We start from the raw sequence: 20,867 nt of genomic DNA on the forward strand, positions 1-20,867 counted from the left end.
TAGATAGGGAGCTTATTATGATATAGGTGTTTGATAGACATGCATGGCCATAAGTTACTTGAATAAACTGCTTTCTTATTTTCTCTGGTGTGCCCAGAGACGGCCACACACTACAGCATTTTAAGCCCAATTCAAGGCCAGATTTACCTCTGATGGTCTGGCTGAGTCATCTAGTGCAGTGGTTCTCAATCTTTTCAGCACATGACCCCCAAAATAAAGGCGACAGAAACCAGGGACCCCCACTGTACCTGAAGGTGGTTGAATACAGCCATGCACATTCAAGAATAGTCATGTGCAAACAAGGCTGTCCATAAGGGGGGATAAAGTAAGAGGTCTCTGGGGCCCAGCCAAACTGGGGGCCTGTGGAGGTTAGAGACTATGGTCCATTGTGAAGTAAAGTTGTGAAAACCATATTTTATATTTAACCTGAATAATAACCACTCTTATCAAAGAAACAAATATCTTTATTTATTCAGTTGTGTAGTGATTAGCCTCCTTCAAACGAAAATAACTTTTGTTTAAAACATAATTAAAATAAGATAAAAATGGCAAAAAAAAATGGTGGAAAAGGTGGTGAAATTAGATTTCTGAAGAATGTTATTGGGTTAAAGTGGGAAAAACGGGCACAAAAAGTGGTAAGAGGGGGTTAAAAAGTGGCTGAAATGGCTTTGAAGTGCAAAAATTGGTGGAAATTAGGTAGAATGAGATGAAAATTTGATATAAACTGGCAAAAATGTGTTAACTGTGGTTAAAATGGGCAAAGAAAGTGTTGTAAAAAGTGATTGATAGAGGCAATAATGGGTCAAAAGAGGCATCAATAAGCAGAAAGTGGCAGGAATTGGTTTGGAAGTGGCAAAAACAGGCAGAAAGAAGTGATGGAAAGGGTTTAAAATGGACAAAAATTGGTTTTAAGTGGCAAAAATGTTCTAAAATTGGCAAAATTAGTGTTTAAAAGTGATGAAAAAGGGTTTGCATTTGGTAAAATTGGTATGAAGTGGCAACAGTGTAATATTGAAAATATTCTTAGTTTTTTCAAGGCATCTGTTGACCCCCTCTCAGTGTATCACGACCCTCAAGGGGGTCCCGACCCCAAGGTTGAGAACCACTTGTCTAGTGCAGTGGTTCTCAAATGGCAAGTCTAGGAGTGCCATAATAATTTGGACAATCATGTGGTATTACTAAACTATACAACAAAACTGAGCATATAGTGTAAGTCCAGGCAGGCCAGGGTGTCACTGAAGTTTCACTCAAGCCCTGATCAGCTGACTACCAGCTGATTCGTGCCAAGCTTTCTATTGGCTAAATGCACCGCTGCTATATTTATGTTGCTCTGGCTGACTACTCTTTCTCTGCAAACTTCTTTTACAATCCTCCTCCACCCCAGCTCCTCTATTATGCTACATCTGACTTATATCATGTCATTCTGTTGTCACTGATGCCTGCTCTGGCTTTTTTGCTGCTTTTCTCCCAGCCTCAGGCTTTCCTTGCACAGGTAGGGCAGGAACATGTGCTGCCCCTGCTAGTTGCTTTCCATGAAGGCTCATGGAAGGGCAGGAAGATCTCAGAAAACCCACACTGCCAAATATAAATAATGGCAATAAAATGCTTAATAATAGCAGATATGTAACCCTCTGCCTAATAAATGCATTTATATGATAGCTTTGTTTATGACAATGACAAAATGAGCAGAATAAAACACAGCCTGTAATTTCTGTGACATATATTCCTGCAGTGAAAATGTTGCCTTATTTCTAACCTTATATTTAACAACCCCAATGGGTCTGGAAAATGTTTATCAAACCTTAAAACCAGTGTTGTCCGATTTGCATATCTATTTTTAACCGCAGGTAGAATTGCAACCAAATGAGATAGAGCAATAATTCTTTTTGCATATAAAACCAGAGGAGTAACTCCAACACATCACACATTCAGTGTGTCCCAGAGTGTTGTTTCCTTCCAGAAATATCCGCCCTTCTTTTGCAGAAATGTAGCAAAAAGCACACATATCAACAGCACTGACTGTGATCACCTTTAAAACAAGATTTTAGGATTTAAACAGCTGTCCAGTGTAAGGCCAGCCTTACAGGAAGGCAGGGAGTGCTATAGTGACCAGGTGTATAGGCACTCTTGATTAAGCTGTAGAGTGTGTGAGGAGTGAGTTCTGGAGCTACTCTCTTAGTTCGAGGAAACCATGGATTGTCCTCATGAGATGTCCCAAAAACTTAATCTGGCTCCTTTTGATGCAGAAGAGCAGCAGCTTTACTCCAAGCTCTGTGGATGTCTGAACTCCTTACCCTAAGTCTAGAGCTGAGTTCGACCACCCTTTGGAGAAACTCATGTCGACTGCTTGCATCCACAGTCTCACTCTTTTGGTCCTTACCAAAAGCATCAGTGAGGATGGATTATAGATTAACAGATGAATGGAAGCTTTGGCTTTTGGCTTGGCTTCCTGAACATGAACATAGAGACCAAATGTGAAAGTAGTTTGTTGAGAAATCAAAAGCCAGTAATTCTACCCTTTTGATGACACTAAAGAAAGAGCGGGAGGATCAGCTAAATCAGTACCATACATCATCTGGGAAACATTAATATTCGTATGAAACTTGAAGATAATCCCTACAATACATGCAATCCCCAGAGCCTGCTATAAACTGCAGCATGCCCACACAGAGCAGAACCCAACACATATGGTAGCCATCCCATATGAACATCAAACTATATATTATTCACCAGTGAGTCATGTTTTCTTACAGCGAGGTACGGACTGGACTCTGTCACCCTCACTCAGCTCGCCCTCTGACAGTATTGAATGTTGCATAATCACATTTTCTGACCTATCAGGTGATCTTTCCTTCCCCTCTATCTTTTTCTTTGTTTCCCTCATCATTAGCATCATCCTGTGTGTCAGAGCTCAACAGGCAGCCGTGTAAGCTGATAATTTAATAGTAAAGATGTGATTGGAACGTAATGGATGATGGATTCCAGGCCTTATGGTGGAGCTAGATTCCACTCACAGCAACAAGTAGAAGTTGCACCAGTCTCCCAGACCAAAACCAACTACACCCCCCCTCCTAGTCAGCACATTTACATGTAACCTAGCACAGTAAGTCATTAATGTTTTGAATTTCTTTGTTGTGACAATGCGTATTTGCAATAATTTTCCGTTTTAAATGGTGCCACATTTGTAAGGAACATGCATTTGAGGGACGAGCAGCAGAGCTGAGTATGAGGGTTGCGCCCATGAAAAATTTTCCAAATCTTCTCTGTCAATGCCAAACAGCTTATTCTCCCACTGACTCTTGTTTTGAGCCTCTGGTACCCCAGAGTGCTGACAATCAGGTGCCTGATTCTGCCCCATTTGGCTGATCTGTATAGGGTGTGTCCAACAGGACAACCTAAAGCTGGTGTTCCACAGAAGCAAGTTGTAGCATTATTTGGAGTGAGCCCTAGAACCATCTCCAAATTGAAGGGCTGAACAGCTTATTCTGCTGTTGTTATTGATTCTTATTTTGAGCTGATCCCACAAGTGTTCAATAGGGGTTTGAGGTCAGCACTTCTGGCAGGACGTTACATCCTCTCCACTCCCAAATTCTGGAGGTAGTCGCTAATAAACCCGTCATCGTCATCTTGGCAGATAGAGGTCAGTCCTGGACTGTGGAATTATGGGATTGCCTTTGGTTACAGGATATCATCTCCATTTCTCTCTGCATTGAGATTTCCTCCAATGATGACAAGCTTTGTTTTTCCAGTGAGGGAGATGCTGCCCCACACCATCACACTGCCTCCACCAAAAGATGTTAGTCTATCGGTGCACCAATCAGCATAGCGTTCTCCATCTCTTTTCCACACTTTGACCCTACAGCCCAACTGCCTGAGGCAGAATCTGGACATAATGTTCCTCCACATGTTGCCAACACCAGTGCAAGCGGGCCTGATGATGTCATCTTCTTGGGACGCCCACTTCATGGCCTGTCTTTGACATCCCCTATTTTATGGAACTTGGCATTCAGTTTGGGCTCACTCCAGATGATGCTGCAACGTGGTTTTTGCAGAACACAAGCTTGGCATTACCTTATCCCAAGGGCCCTATCCAAATCAGTCAAACGTGGCATGCCCATTCTTGGACCAGACACTGACTGACCACTGCAGCAGGGTCAATGCTCGGAGGTAAAGCCTAGGTATTATGAGGCCTAGAATTACTTAAGCTTTTGTAGGTTTGCATGACTTTTCTTAAGGTTTACTAATTGGGTGTAACAGTAGCTCTGTTTCCATCACAGTTTTTTGCAGACAGCGATATTTCGAAAATTTGAACGAAGTGCAATTGCGCTTTGAATGAGTTTCCATTGAAGGGAGTTTTTGGCATGAGCCCCATCATTCTCGTAAAATCTTGCGAGACTCTGTTACAAGAAAGATAGACGTTCAAGACCTGTTGTGTGTTTGTATGGTTAGATTACATCCACAAAGGTTGCCTTAAAAATTTTGAACAAAAGACGAAGGCAACGGATGATAGTTCAGAGGCAAAGTCCGTATGTATGGCGAAAGCCACGGATAAGCTGTAAGTATGGTGTTAAGAAATGTCTCAGCTCCTCTTCTGCCCACCTTAATGTGCCATGTTGTTTTAGGCTAAACTGGTCATGTGACAACGTACGTTACGTCCTGTGACTTGTAAATTCAGAAAAGTGTTTCCATTCCACTTTTGTTATATACTTCTATGCATTTCTAACCTCCAATTTCCACATATGGCAACCACGTTGTGATCTGCCAGGGAATCGTACTGCGGAGCACATCCCTCCCGCTCTAGTCTATCAGAGCATTTCCATCGCCAGCGATCCAGACCGGCAGTGGCACATGCCTGGAGCGCCACTTCGCTCCACGAAGATATGCTGCAGGTCTATTTTAAGCGTCGGCCGTTGCCAAACCGCGTTAATACCCATTGAACAAAAAGCTCCAGAAGAGGAAGAATCTGACATCACTCTCCATGTAGAAAGTCTTTACTTAATTCGTTTAGTGAGGAAATACTTACTGTTAACTCTTAAAATGTCACATATTTTTGACCCTGTCATTATCTTTCAACACTCCACATTGATCCTTGTACATGCTCAAACCCCTCACCCAGACCTCTCACACATTTAGATGGCTGTGAATCTGATTTGCTGAAATCCCTTTCAAAAATCAAAGTTCTTCTTCAAAGACCCAGTGTGCTTTTACTTAGTTCAACCCCGCTGATGGCGCCTGTCCGCTGCTTTATTGGACTTGTCTGTCCTAAAGGTTGAAGTATTGAGGATTTGACCAGAAGCTGTTCTTTTGAAAGACTTGCCAGAAGGGAACAATAAAAATGTTTTACAGATTTCTTTTACTTGTCCCCACCTGTCGATTTGCTGAGCTCCTACTGTTTGCTTCATTTCTGTTCATGTTATTGAAAAGTTACTTAGCATGCTGCCTCTGACTCATACCCTTTGTCGTGCAGACACCGCAGGGGCTTATTTTAACTTCTAAAACACCCTTGCAGCTTTAGTCTCTATTGATTTTCATGCAACCTAAAATTAACCCAATAATAAGAAAGGCTCAGCAGGGAATGGCCTGAAACGAATGTTTAAACCTTTGAGTGTCATCTCTGGCTCTCTGTTTTCATCCACTTGCTAAATCCATTGGTATAAATAAGTGAAATATTTCTTGAAGTGGTCATCCTCTGTAATCACAGCGAACATTCTTGCTGTGAGAACCAGCAGAGTAATTCATCAGAAAGTTGGAGTGTTCAGTGTTTATGGGTGGATGGATGAGTGGAGCTATTTCATGTCAAAGACTCATTAATTCCCCTAATACATGTTTGGTGAGTCACACTCAGATGGCTCTGATAGACCCCCAAAACCTCCCAGTTGAGTCATCAGCGCAAAAGATTAACTGACCCCAAAAATTTGCTTCTTCGATAAGAAGGACAAAAGTACAAGCTGGTGTGATAAAAAAGTGAAGTGACTATGACTCCCAAGGTGCTATTCATTGAGAACATCAACAAAAAAAAAACAATTTAGTTTTACGGGCGACCATCAACAACGGAAAGAGTTCACTGCTGGGAAAAACTATAAAATAACACAAGTCACTCTGTCAGGGTTTAAGCGCTCAACTTTAAACGAGAAGCATTAAAGGACTCTGCTCTGATTCAATCCAGGACTTTTTCTCTCCCTCTAATGCTCATGGGAGTTTTAGGGATCATGCTGTCCTCAAGCCAGATTGAGAAAATAATTATGAAGAGTGGTGAGCACTAAGAAGCTATTAGGATTGTACCTCCATCTGTGAGGCTTTAAATTGAGAATTTAATTAGAGTAAATTTAAAGGGAATTTTTATTTTGTGGCCAATAGAGCAACATAAAGTACCAATGAAATATTACCGCCCTTGGATGTGCTACCCTTTTATTGATTATATAAATCAATCATGATCAATATAGTTTGGCAATTTTGAAAAAAAAAAATTCACCCCCTTTAACGTCAGAGGCCTAATTCAACGGAGAGCCAATTGGTGTTACTAGTCTCACAATTAGTGAGATGGTAGTATTCCTGGCTACCATTATGCCATGAAGACAAAAGAACACTCCAAGCAACTCAGGGAAAAGGTTATTGAAAAGTATAAGTCAGGGGATGGATGCAAAAATTTCCAAGTCACTCAACATCCCCCAGAGTTCAGTTAAATCGATAATGAAGACACAAAGGAATATGGCACATGTGTAAATCTGCCTAGATCAGACCGTCCTCACAAACTGAGTGAGCGTGCAAGAAGGAGACTAGTGAGAGAGGACACCAAGACACCTATGACTACTCTGAAGGAGTTCCAAGCTTCAGCAGCTGAGATGGGAGAGACTCTGCAGACAACAACTGTTGGCTGGGTTCTTCACCAGTCAAAGCTTTATGGGAGAGTGGCAAAGAGAAAGACACTGTTGAAGAAAACTCAGATTCAGTCTGAACTAGAGTTCACCAAAAGGCATGTGGGAGACTCTGTGGTCAAGTGGAAGAAAGTTCTTTGGTCTGATGAGACCAAAATGGTGACACCAAGCACTGCACATCACCACAAACACACCATCCCCTCTGTGAAGCACGTTGGTGGCAGCATCATGCTGTGGGGATGCTTCCAAGCAGCCAGCCCTGGAAGGCTTAGAAAAGGCAGATGGTTTCAGTCAATATTTGCAAATCTCATTTTGGCAGCCTCAAAGCAAACAAAGCCTTGCGCCCATCCTAAGATCTTTGGCACCCCCCAGGGGGTCCTGGACCCCAGGTTGGGAGCCAATGCAGTAGAGTAATGTATCATATCATATCCCAGCATAGCAAATAGTAGTATAGCTTAACATGTCATTGTTTATTGTAATGAAGCATATAGTGTGGTCTTGCATAGTGTATCATAACATATTGTAAAGTACTGTACCTTATGGTATAGTGGTGTTGGGTATAATAGCCTATCAAAGCTAATTGTATCACAGCATATAGTAGTGTATAAGAGCATTGAGTCGCCCTACCAGTTCCTCCTCTAGTGATCAAATATAGCAGCCTGTATCTGGAAACTCAACTCATAACCCTCTAAATATGTCATTTAAAGTCTTATGTACAAAACTTGTAAATTAACTAGTCCCTCAATACGTCCCTGATCCTCTAACCTCTGCCTCTCTTTGGTACAGGTGCGAGGACCCTCTCCTGCTCTTCCTCTTCATCCTCTAACCATCCCCCATTTTCCCGTCAGTCTGCTCAAACAAACAAACCGAAACCTCAGAGACAAAGAAACATCCATTGTTGCATCCCATCCCAAACCCTGTCCCTCTTCTCGTATGCTGCACCAGCCCGCTTCTCCTCTTCCTCTTCCTCCTCCTCTTCTTCTCCTCTCTGCCCCTTCTCCTCCCTCTATGTGAGTATTACTCATACCTACCAGCATGCGATACCAGTGTTATGTGGCACAAGCATGGGGCCGGGCATGTGGCGAATGGAGAGTCAGTGTGGGTGTTTGTTGGCCTTTGTATTAGTCTCAGCAGTGATTTCTCTGCTAATGACTGCATAATAACCTCCATTTCCATCCAGATGATTCTGCAAATTCATAACCACATTAGCATCCAGGCAGTCTGCAAGTCACACATCTTTTGCATGGTCTGTTTTTACCACAATTTGTGCCGCTCTGAGCGTGGCTCTGTCCCGCATAGTTTTGGCAAAACGGACAAAATGTTCCTGTCAAGATGTGGTATTATTTTGTCAGTGGAGGTTCCACCTGAACAGATAAGCTATCAGAGCAGAGGCAGAAGTACCTCTTGATTTACCTGTCTCACACGCACGCTGTTGTTGCAGAGGTTTCTGTGTCTGTGTTTTGTTAGATGCATGTTTTACTTCACTGAACATACCCACAAAACACTCTACTAAAGAGACAATGTGTAAAAAAGTTGTCACTTTCTGAACTGAAGCCAGAAGAGGAGCAGCAGAGGAATACAATAGAGGTTTTCCATTCTAGTGCAAGTGATTGTCATGTAATATTGCTTTTTTGACAAAAATTATACAAAAAAAACTCTTTAATGTCAAAGTAAAAGCAGATTTCTACAAAGTAATATCAATTTAACAAAAATATTAAAGTAAAATAAGTGACTTCATAAATATTCACCCCCTCAAGTCAGTATTTAGAAGATTTATCTTTGGCTGCAATCACAGCTCTCAGGTCTGTGTGGATAGGTCTCAATCAGGCTTGCACATCTGGAATCTGCAATTTTACTCCATTTTTCTTTGCGCAGGGATCGGGCATGACCAGCCCTTTTCATGTCCAGCCACATATTCTCTATTGGATTGAGGGCTGGGCTTTGACTAGGCCACTCCAGAACATTCCCTCTGTAGTCTTTAAACCATTTCTGTGTAGCTTTCTCTGTATGCTTCAGCTCATTGTCTTGCTGGAGAATAAATCTTTTCCTAAGCCATGGTTCTCTTGCAGACTCATTAAGATTGTCCTTTAGGATTTTCCTGTTTTGTTGCATTCATTTGACCCTCTACTTTTACAAACCCGAGAAGCATCCCCACAGCATGATGCTGCCACCAACGTGCTTCACAGAGGAGATGGTGTGTTTGTGGTGATGTGCAGTGCTTGGTGTCACCATTTTGGTCTCATCAGACCAAAGAACTTTTTTCCTCTTGACCACAGAGTCTCCCACATGCCTTTTGGTGAACTCTAGTCCAGACTGAATCTGAGTTTTCTTCAGCGGTCTCTTTCTCTTTGCCAGCCTCCCATAAAGCTCTGCCTGGTGAAGAACCCAGCCAACAGTTGTTGTCTGCAGAGTCTCTCCCATCTCAGGTGCTGAAGCTTGGAACTCCTTCAGAGTAGTCGTAGGTGTCTTGGTGGCCTCTCTCACTAGTCTCCTTCTTGCACGCTCACTCAGTTTGTGAGGACGGTCTTATCTAGGCAGACTTACACATGTGCCATATTCCTTCATTTCTTCATATGGATTTAACTGAACTCTGGGGGATGTTGAGTGTTGAGTTGGAGTGTTCTTTTGTCTTCAAGGTGTAATGGTAGCCAGGAATACTACCATCTCACCAATTGTTAGACTAGTAACACCAATTGGCTCTCTGTTGAATTAGGCCTCTAACGTTAAAGGTGAATATTTTTTGTCAAAATTGCCAAATTATATTGATCATGATTGATTTGTTAAATCAATAAAAGGGTAGAACATCCAAGGGCTGGAATACTCATAGGTAATTATGTTGCTGTATCAATATTATGTCCTCTATTGGCCACAAAATAAGAATTCCCTTTAAATTTTCTTCAGCCTGGTAGCCAGCCTGGTGCCAGATCACGTCCTGAGCACTGTAGAAGTGCCCTTGAGCAAGGCACTGAACCCCAAACAGCTCACGTCAGCGCATCAACAAGAGCAGCAAGGCCATCACTGCGTCTATGAGTGTGTAGCATGTAAAACAATAGAGTGTAAACTGTGAATTTCCCTTCGGAGATTAATAAAGTATGACATGACTTTACTTTACTTGACTTTTGATTAACCAGTGCCTGGACCTTCCAACCACGGGTGTCTTTATACTCCAATCACTTGAGACACAGTCACTGCACTCAGGTGATCCCCATTTCATTAAAAGTGAGACTGCTAGCACCAATTAGCAGGACTGCTGTTGAATTAGGTCAGTCAGTTTTAAGGGGGTGAATATTTATGGATAATTTCTTAGGTCAAAAAAACTATTGCTGTTGCACCAGAAACACCATGCCATTACTTGTATGTTTAAACTAGATTTTGATTCTTACTAAACAGAAATGAGCCTAAATCAATGGCAGTAAAATGAAGCAGTCTGACTTTAATAGTCTCCTTTAGTGTAGAGCATCATGGTTTAATGAGCACAGGAGGATTTGAACACTGTGGTACCTTTCAGCGATGACTGAAAGCAAGATGAATGGAGAGACAAAGGTGGGCTGGGAAAAAAGGACTGAATGAGAAGACGCTGCAGGAGGAGATAAGTCAGCGAGGTGGAGAGGAGCGTCACTCTGACAGGAAACAGGAGTGCTGACTCAGAGTTATGGTAATAAGGCGGCCTGCTCCTTGATCCAGCCTCAAATTCATCTCTACAGTTTGACAGCGTGTGTAATACCACAGAAGAAGAAGACGCAACCGCAGCTGAATCAGACTCTTCAAAAGCCAAAGTTTCTAATTTACGCTAGAAGAGAGGAAAAGCACAATACAGGCTACTTTTGCACTAACTGTTACACCAGTTATGGAATTTCCTCAAATTTAACAAAATGTTGATTCCTGACAAAAAAAAGTGTTGTTTGCAAAATTTAAAATGGAGAAACAAAACAAATTCACACAAACATTGAACACTTTCTCTGCAATTTTAGGAGGCAACCATCCTAAATATTGAACTCTTTTTTGGTGTGTTTTTACAGGGTGTTTTTACTACTCCCAGGATCAAAACCACAGATTTAATTTCCACTAATTATCTGTCAAAAGCATTGGTGCTTCAACTACATTTTAACTCCCTAAGTACCTCAGTATTTGGACCCACTAACGGTGCTAAATCTGAAATAAGGCATCAAAAAAGTTACTAGAGTTTAGCCTGATTGGAACCTGAATTTCTGCACCAAATATTACAGCAACATATCCAATTATAGTGTCGCATTTTACTCAACTCTGTAAGGCTTTGTGTCCATTAATGCCATTTTTTCTCACCAGTAGCAACCATTTTTAAAGCCAGTCCAGTCCAGTGCATTCAGTGTTAAGCACAACAATGCCCAGGGCATCAGCTACCTTTAAGCACTGCAGTCTCAGCCCAAGGTAGATCAACTTTTTAGGCACCGCTGGGCTTGTAAGTGTCACTCCACCCTCATCAAACATTCAAAATAAAGAAGGGAGGAGACCCCTGATATCTTTGTCAACAGTGGTGGCAGAGAAATTAATTTGGCTTGTCTTTTCAGTACAATTTCCAGGTCTTATAGCTGCTTATGCTCTCTTATTGTTTTCTTTCTTGTGGATTTTTGAAGAAATGAAAATATTTCAAACACAAAGCGAGGTAACAGACCAAACAGACACCACTAAGAGAAGCAGGACTGAACTTCAGTTACCTTCCAGCAGCACGGGTTGGTCAGAAGCACACTGAAGCTGAAGTTGTTAATGCTGCCCACACAGGAAAGCTGTTCATAGACAGAGGGCCTCAATGTTAATCCCACTGTAACACTAGAAGGAAAGTAGGAAGATCATGAAGTGACTAGGATCCGCTCTATCAGACCATGAATGTTTGCACACAGTTTTAATCCATTAAAGAGATGTGAATATAGTCCAAGGGATAAGGCAAAACTCCTAGGGAACATGACTTCATGTGCATCCAGTTCAGCATTATGGCCTCACTCTAAAATAGACTCAAGGGACCAGCAGTCAGTCACCTGCATCCAGAAGACACCATGGATGTAGCGTCTGCAGAGCTGAAATGCTACATCCAGACCAAGTAGCATTAAGCTTCATGGATGAAGCATGTGGTTTCATGGATGTAGCATTCGGTTTCATGGATGTAGCATTCGATTCATGGATGTAGCATTCAGTTTCATGGATGTAGCATTCGGTTTCATGGATGTAGCATTCAGTTTCATGGATGTTGCATTCGGTTTCATGGATGTAGCATCAGGTTTCATGGATGTAGCATCCAGTTTCATGAATGCAGCATTCAGTTAAATGGAAGTGGCATTCAGTTTCATGCATGTAGCATCCAGTTTCATGGATGTAGCATCAGGTTTCATGGATGTAGCATCCATTTTCATGGATGTAGCATCCTTTTATTATGGATGTAGCATTCGGTTTTATGGATTTGGCATTCAGTTTCATGCATGTAGAATCCATTTTCATGTATGTCGCATCCATTTATATGGATGTAGCATTCGGCCTCATGGATGTAGCATTCAGTTGCATGGATGTAGCATTTAGCTTCATGCATGTAGCATCCGTTTTCATGAATGTCGCATCCGTTTTCATGGATGTAGCATACAGCTTCATGCATGTAGCATCTGTTTTCATGGATGTAGCATCCATTTTCATGGATGTAGCATTCGGTTTCATGCATGTAGCATCCATTTTCATGGATGTAGCATTAGGTTTCATGCTAACTCTCTAAGAAGCAGTTTAGATATTTAGGAAGAGAGTTACTTTCTACTTTCTCAGTGCATTGTATTTCTATATATTTTATGCCATTTTACAAAGTAATCCACCAATTTCTTGTGTCATCATGTCAAACGTATTGTAATTTCTTTAAAATGAAGACATTTTGGGGTTTTGGAGCTTGCTGTTCAGGCCACAGTTCCTCCCAAGGATCTTATTCGTAATCAAAATCTATTCTGATGCTTCTGTATTCGCTCTATTAATGGTCATTTAGACCTCATACCTGCTCACCTATAAAGACTTTATTTTGAGGCCCCTTGGAGCCCCAGCCTACCTTTACATAATTGTTAAACACCCTCTGCCTCCTCCAATGGACAACATTGTCTTCCCTAGAGCCAGTGCTAGTTAATTCAAACGTTGTTCCACTTGTGACACCAGAATCAGAGTTCAACCCTGCTGCAGCCCCACAGAGCTGCCTGTGACATTTGTTGTCATAGGAGAACATGGATAATCATCCTTGGAGACAGATTCCCAGCATCATTACCATCAGCCTGTCATTACTGTACCTATCAACACCACCATCCTACTGCAGCAGAGACAGTAAATACATCAACAAGTCACATAAGTTCATTACAGAGACCAGGAGTCAACCGCAGACCGGATCTCACAGGGGAACGAAGTTAGCAGCCACCGGTGCAGCACAAATGGGAGGAGTCAGGGAGGAAGTGAGGCTTGTTAGCAGCCATGTGTCAGGACTCATTTTCCAGGAGGCGATTGTGTGGGGTTGTGTGCGGTTGTGCGCGCCGGTGCTTGTCGAGGCGTTTCTGCGGTACAATCAAGGCGGCTGCCATAGAGCTATTTCTGGTGTGCATGTGGGGGGAAAGCCTGCAGCCTTTTCCTCGCTTCCATCCCACCCACTCTTTTTCATCTTTGGTTGGCTTTCTCTCCCCGTCCTTCTGTTTTCACAACAGGGGAGCTGTGGGATGTAGATAAGTCCCTAGAGAGCAAATACATCAGAGAGTCTGGGGGGAGTTAGCATCATGTATAGTAACAGTTTAAGTCACAGTATGCTGGGTTAATGGAGGATAATGGGACTGCCGAAAGAGGAAAACTAGCCTGAGGCACATTAAAGTGTTGAATCTGAATTAGCAAAAGTATGAACCGTAAATCAGTGTTACTTTTGGCTGCTATTTTAAATTTAGTCTTACAGTTGATAAAACACTTTTAGTTTTAAACACTACTCCATCACTATAAGTGGTTTAGTCATTATACTTTAATTATTTGACAGTTATCCCTTAATCTGCAGAGATTTTTCCAGAATGCCTTTGTGAATTAGACACCTTTGCACCATGAGTGAAGTTACTCAGTTAGTTTGTAACATCCCACTCCAATGAAAGAGCGCTTCATGGTGCATTTCTGCAGAGGTTTTCCTGCTTTAAACATTAAAAACGTGCGTCTGTTGTGTGGTTTTACTCAACAGTCTGCTCTTTTCTTGCAGATATAAACAGCTGATCCCCAAACTCGACCCCCCTCCACCCTCCTTGAACCGCAAACGTGCCAGCAGGACGCTGTCTCCAGGATCAGACGTAACTGCCGCGCCCACGCCAGGAGAAGCCACAGCCCCCGAAGCCGCCCCCAGCCGCAGCAGCAGCCTCTCGTTCCCAGACGTCACCCCCAGCTCCTTGTCCTCTACGGACTTCCACTCCCTCAGCAACGGCGAGAGCAGTTCCTGCTCGGCCAGTGAGGACTCGGGCGTCCGCTCAGAGACCAAGTCGCTGCTGTCGCCGCTGAGGGACGACGACGACTTGTTCGGGGAACGCGGGACGTTCATGACGGCGTCCAGTGGGTGCGACAGCCCGCTGGAGGACAGGTGCGAAGCAGTGTTCGCCTCCTCTGAGCCCTCCACCCTTGTCTCGAATTCAGACACCTGCGAGAACCCACAGCCCTTTTCCTCGCCTTTGAATGATACCTGCCTTCACATCAGTTTTTCAGAAGACGAGCTGCTGGAGAGCAACCAGGAAGATGCTAATATCCCACAGAGGAGTTAGGAGGAGACTGCCCACTGTCCTTTAATCCATTTTTAATGCAACAACCCCATCAGACTCTCCTATGTTTGCACTGGGAACTTTGATTACTCTGTCCACTTGTGACACACCACAGACCAACAGTAGCATCAACAGTTACTGAGAATAATCCATCCTATGAATAATTAGCCAATGGGAAAGTTTAGTATTTTTGTAATGAATTTAATGATCTAATTTAGTGACTAGAATGTTAAGCAGAATACATGTAGCAATTCTTGCACTGTTAAAGTCACGAGTAATTTACCGTAGAGTAAAGGGAAGGAGGGAACACATTTTATTTTTGCTAGATGCCAGCATTATTTTGTACAATGCTTCAAAGGAATACGCGATGTTCATGCAGATGTTTGTGGTGTTGGGAAAAGCCTTGTCGTCTACGGAGCACCTCCATGTTTGATGGAAAGAAAAGAACAAGAAAGTCAGATAAAGGTGAAAGGAATGATAGATAGTCTGGTTTATACACATCCATTCCTGGCTGTGTTGTATGTTTCTAATGATCAAGGTTGAACAGGTCTTAGTATGTTTTTCAGTTCTTCTGTTTTGGGTGTTTCAGCACTGGGAGGATTAGTGGAACGGATTCTAGAAATGGGTCTGTAGATAGCTCGGATGTTGTCCTTCAAAGTAAAAGGATTTCCACATTGAATTAAAATTCTTTTTGTTTCAGTAAGGGGAGAGAGGAACCCTTGAACATTCTACACAAAGAGCTAATGGCTTTTATAGTAGTGGGTGGCAGCTGTCTGAGAGGGGAGTCTGAACCCTCACACTCAATGGGACGATAAGTGGCGAATCATGGAGGACCTTGGTGAAAGACAGTGTGGCAGATGGATTTTATCTTCCATTCAGCCTTTTTTCAACTGCAGAACACAATCTGTTAAATTTGCAGCCATCAGGGTCAGCTTAGCTGACATTGTTTCTTTATTTTCATTTTGTGTTTGAAGCTTTAACTAAACACTGGAAATATTGATTTACATTAAAATAGAGCTACATTGATGGGTTAGTTCATTGCAAGAATAGCGATTTATATCACCTTAGAAACTTAGCGCAATAAACAAGGAAATTAGTGTTTGGTAGATTATTTCTTTGTTGAAACAAAGCAATCTTATACCATTGGAAAGCCTGCTTATATCCCTTTTAAATGGAGCCACATTTACAAGGAGCTCAGTATGTGGGTTGCATTCATGAAAATTTTGCCATATCTTCTCTGCCAATGCCAAACAGCTTATTTTGCTGTTGCTATTGACTTTTCTTTGGGCTTCTGGTACCCCCAGGTGAGCATGAGTTCTGCCACAGTGGTCAGCAGGTGTCTGCTCCAAGAATTGGCATGCCACGTCTGACTCATCTGGATATGGCCCATGCGATAGGGCACTTTTAGGCAATATTAAGCTGGTGTTATGCAAAGCCAAGTTGTGGAATTATTTGGAGTGAGCCTCAGTACCATCGCCGAATTGAAGGCCAAGTTGCATATAACAGGGGATGTCAGGGACAGGCCGCAAAGTGGGCGTCCCAAGAAGACGACACTCCAAGAAGATGTTTCCTCAGCCTGTCAGCACTGAGGAAGGTCAAGATCTTCCACAGATTTGCAGTCAAGGTTTGCAAGACCATGCAAAACATCCGTTGATCTTGAGTCTTGTTTTGGGAGTCTTGTCAAGACTTGTCAATATTGCAGGCAATCTGTATGCAGAGAGATATCAACATGAGATTCTGCAACCAGTTGCAATCCCATATCTCCACAGTCTGGGACTGAACTCTATCTTCCAAGATGACATAGCTGGCCCCCACAGAGTGGGGTTTATCAGAGACTACCTCCAGAATTTGGGAGTGGAGAGGATGGAATGGCCTGCCAGCAGTCCTGACCTCAACCCCATTGAACACTTGTGGGATCAGCTTGAGTGTGCTGTTGATGACAAAGTGACCAACACAACCACATTAGCTGGCTTGTGAGAAATGCTGGTTGAAAAATGGGATGCCATCCCACAGCAGGAGGAGGAGGAGCCAGGCTGTTGTGGCTATGTATGGCTCTTCCACACGCTGCTGAGGTTTCTGTTTGTTAAATGGATAAATTGTTCAATTGCAGACCAGACTTCAATCCACCAAACAAGAGTCAATGGCAGAATAAGCTGTTTGGCATTGGCAGAGAAGATTTGGCAAGTTTTTAAAGGATGCAACCCATATTCTCAGCTCTGCACAAATGCATGTTCCTTACAAATGTTGCACCATTTAAAAGGGCAATAAACAGGCTTTCCAACGGTATAAGATTTATTGCCAAAAAGCATTGTTACAGCAAAGAAATAATCTACCAAACACTGATTTCACACAAAGTTTAGATGGTGAGACTAAATGCTACTATTAACATAGTGCTAATTTTACAAAAATACTAACAGCAATTATGATACCGCCTTAATCACGTGAAGTTGTAGATGTTTATTTTTGACATGCAAGTGATCAGACTGTTCTGCAATGTAAGTGTTTTTATTATTGCACCGGTGTAACACTTGACAGGTAGACGTAGTTGGTTGTGAGAGGGAAAGCAGCAGAGGTGTGAGGAGAAGGAGGGGGGGTGCGGGTGTGAAATGTTCACAGGCGAAGCATTTTACACACCGAAACGAGGCTTTTCTCAACATCACATGTGGCAGGGAGATATAGCAGCAATAACACATGGAAGAAAAAGAAATAAAGTGGATTAGTTGAAGAACTTACCAGTGTGATTTTTTATTCTATTCAGTATTCCTGGCTACCATTGCACCATGAAGATGAAGGAACACTCCAAGCAACTCAGAGAAAACGTAAACATTTCAAAGGTACTGAACATCCCCCAGAGTTCAGTTAAATCCATCATGAAGAAATGGAAAGTTAGAGACAGAGGTCCAGCCAATTGGTGCTACTAGTCTCACAATTAGTGAGATGGTAGTCAGTATTCCTGGCTACCATTACACCATGAAGACAAAAGAACACTCCAAGCACCTCAGAGAAAAGGTTTTAGAAAAGTATAAGTCAGGGGATGGATGCAAAAATATTTCCAAGGCTCTGAACATCCCCTAGAGTTCAGGTAAACCCATCATTAAGAAACTGAAGGAATATAGCACATGTGTAAATCTGCCTAGATCAGGCCGTCCTCACAAACTGAGAGAACGTGCAAAAAGGAGACTAGTGAGAAAGACCACCAAGACACCTATGACTACTCTGAAGGAGTTCCAAGCTTCAGCAGCTGAGATGGGAGAGACTCTGCAGACAACAAGAGAACGCCACTGTTGAAGAAAACTCATATTCAATCTGGACTAGAGTTCACCAAAAGGCATGTGGGAGTCTCCATGGTCCCGTGGGAGAAAGTTTTTTGGTCTGATGAGACCAAAATGCACACCACCACAAACACGCCATCCCCACTGTGAAGCACAGTGGTGGCAGCATCATACTGTGGGGTTGTTTCTTGGCAGCCGGCCCTGGAAGGCTTGTAGCAAGGTTAATGTTTTGGAGTGGCCGAGTCAAAGCTCAGACCTCAATCCAATAGAGAATTTGTGGCTGGACTTGAAAAGGGCTGTTCATGCCTGATCCCTGTGCAACCTGACACAGCTATCGATAAAAGCAGGTCTGTCTGTTTCTCTTTGTTTCTGGACTTTTCCATAATCCTCATTAATGTTTGTGAAAGTAGGAAGATTAGGCTTAAATCTGATTTTCAAACATGTTCTTCTGGAGGAATCTTTGCTAAAAATGCACCCATTAAAACAGTGACAATGTTTTTCTCTTTGGTTTGAATGGTAACAAGCTCTGACCTTTAACAATGGAATAATTACGTCCCCTTACATTCACATTTGGCATTAGAGCTTTGTAAAACTATTCCTGGTATTTCAAGACCTCCCAGACTCTCCGTCACTCTCTGCAGACGTTCTTTTCTCTGTGTTCTCTGTACACAGCCCGCCTCTGCAGAGTACACTGTCGCTCTGAGGCAGGAGCAGCTGACTGACAGGCCTGATTCCTCCAGGGCCTCAGCGGATTGCAATAATGAAAGTGGAGGCAAATAGGAAATTCTGCCGCTCTAAGGTATTAGAGCTGTTATTTCCTCTGCACCACTCTGATCCCAGGAGTACAAACATCACCTCTGGTACCGGCTGAAAAACAAGACTTGATGTGTTTTATTCGAAGCACCTTCTTGTCCTCTTTTAGCTCGGAGTTCCCCACCTGGCTGATCAATAATGCAGGACGTCTGCATGGCTCAGAAAGCAGAAGCTACTCCCCCATCTCTTGTTCTTTCCCCCACAGAGAGGTGGCCTCCATGTGATCCTGTTCAATACCAGACTGCATCTGATCTGAGATCAATCCCACATATAGGGGCAGAAAGCCGGACCACAGCTTGACGTTGACTGTTAGCCTCGGCTCAGTGGCTTTACATGGCTGCTTAAAAAAGATTGTCCCTTATGAGACCATTAATGGTGCTGAGGAGTCATTAGTCTTTGTGCAGAGCCTGTAGACGATCAAAGCCGGGTGAGTGCGTGAAGGTGGAGATCACAGGAAAAGGACGGTGCTCTCATCACATGCCGGCACACTTTAACAGCTGCAGGATGAAAGATAAAACTGTAAATTTAGCCCTCAAGTTCCCTTAAAGAGATTCTCTAATTCATTCATAATACCAGAGTACTACAGTCTAACTCCGACACTGAGATCAGAGCAGAAAACGCGCTTTTTAAAGAAGCAGGTTTGTGGTTTGTAAAAAGTCAATCTTAATCTCCACAAATAAATACAGCAGCAGGTGCTCAGTACTTTATCATTTCATCATATCTAACTGATAATAGCTGGCTCATGTTTCATAGAAATGATAATTAGCTGCCTCATTAAGTTATGTATAAGACAGAATTGTTAAGATGTTTCTGCAGAAATATTATTCATGCAACACAAAGATATTTTGATCCATGACAACAGAGACTTTCGAGACCATCTGTAGCTGCAGCCGAAGCATGCACATCACCACAGTGCAGGTAAGAATCTTCACATTTCATAAGAACAGCACATTTAAAATGCTGATATAATGCATTTATGCATTTGGTTGTTTTCATACTTGCATGTGATGATAGCTGCTTGAATATAAATATGGGCAACGTGTGTTCATGTCATGCAAAATTGAAGCCAAAGTATTTCTTTGACAGCTACTGGCTGGTGATGTAGTTTGGAGCCAAGTAGGAATGGGCGGTAATGCCATAGAGATAGCCACAGTACTCAGTACGCAGTAAAGTACTGTAAATTTAAAACACTTTTGAAATAAATATTTTATAGTATGACAGAGCTGCTGTAACTCTTAAAAAATCTGTGACAAGGTGGGTCTCCTCTGGCAAGACTAAAGCAGAGTCAACATATAGCAAGGGCACGGACCGCGGAGCACATCTAAATTTGGTGGGGCCCACCCCCATGCTATGAGTCCATAAACACACCTTGCACGCACACAAACACAAGCAAATAAAACACAACTCTAAACAAGCAGCCAGCAGACCTACTGTCATTACAGTGTTGCAGAAATCCCGCGACTAGAAGATTAATGCATATGTGGTCTCATACAATAAAATGTAAGATGCTGCCAATTGCTGCCAAAGAACTGCCTCCTTCTGTTAAGCTGAGTGAGGTCTCTGGCAATCTCCACAACATCCACTGTGCCAAAATATCCTTGTGTATGTGAGCACACATCAAATTCTTTATTGTGACATTACGCAGCAGGCCTACACGATTTATTTACCTGGTGTTTTTCCCTGGTAAATTTTTTTTCCTTCCTTATTTTTTACTTTTTTGGTCCATTTTTGGTCGAGACCATGCCCTACCAGCCCTACTGCTTCCGCGGTCCATGAGCAAGGGTAGCATGCATAATGATAAAGAATAGTCACTATGCATCCCTTAGGGCAGTGGTTCTCAACCTTGGGGTCGGGACCCCCTTGGGGGTCGCAAGACACTGAGAGGGGGTCTCCAGATGCCTTAAAAAAAACTGAGAATATTTTCTAAACTACACTGTTGCCACTTGACACCAATTTTACCAAATATCACCCTTTTTCATCATTTTTTAACACCAGTTTAGCCAATTTTAGCACATTTTTGCCACTTAAAACCAATTTCTGTCCATTTTAAACCCTTTCCATCACTTTTTCTGCCTATTTTTGCCTCTTCTAAACCACTGTTTTGGCTGCCTCCACTGTTGAGGGGGGATGACACTACTTAGGGT

At 42.6% G+C, this 20,867-nt stretch overlaps 1 protein-coding gene across 2 annotated transcripts in view; it reads left to right on the forward strand.

The window, feature by feature from the left end:
- si:dkey-34e4.1 (carboxyl-terminal PDZ ligand of neuronal nitric oxide synthase protein) overlaps positions 1–17,355 on the forward strand; it is a 96,526-nt gene extending 79,171 nt beyond the window's left edge. Inside the window, exon 11 of one of the 2 annotated variants that reach the window (XM_041810186.1) lies at positions 14,092–17,355. In XM_041810186.1, coding sequence (XP_041666120.1) covers positions 14,092–14,641 — 550 coding nt within the window. In that variant the 3' untranslated portion in view covers positions 14,642–17,355. Of the gene's footprint in view, positions 1–7,661; positions 7,721–14,091 lie in introns of those variants that run through there. The other variant, XM_041810187.1, reaches the window with a different exon arrangement.
- Positions 17,356–20,867: the final 3,512 nt, after the last annotated feature.

This window comes from Cheilinus undulatus, linkage group 17 (genome assembly GCF_018320785.1).
Source record: "Cheilinus undulatus linkage group 17, ASM1832078v1, whole genome shotgun sequence".
Classification (NCBI taxonomy): Eukaryota; Metazoa; Chordata; class Actinopteri; order Labriformes; family Labridae; genus Cheilinus; species Cheilinus undulatus.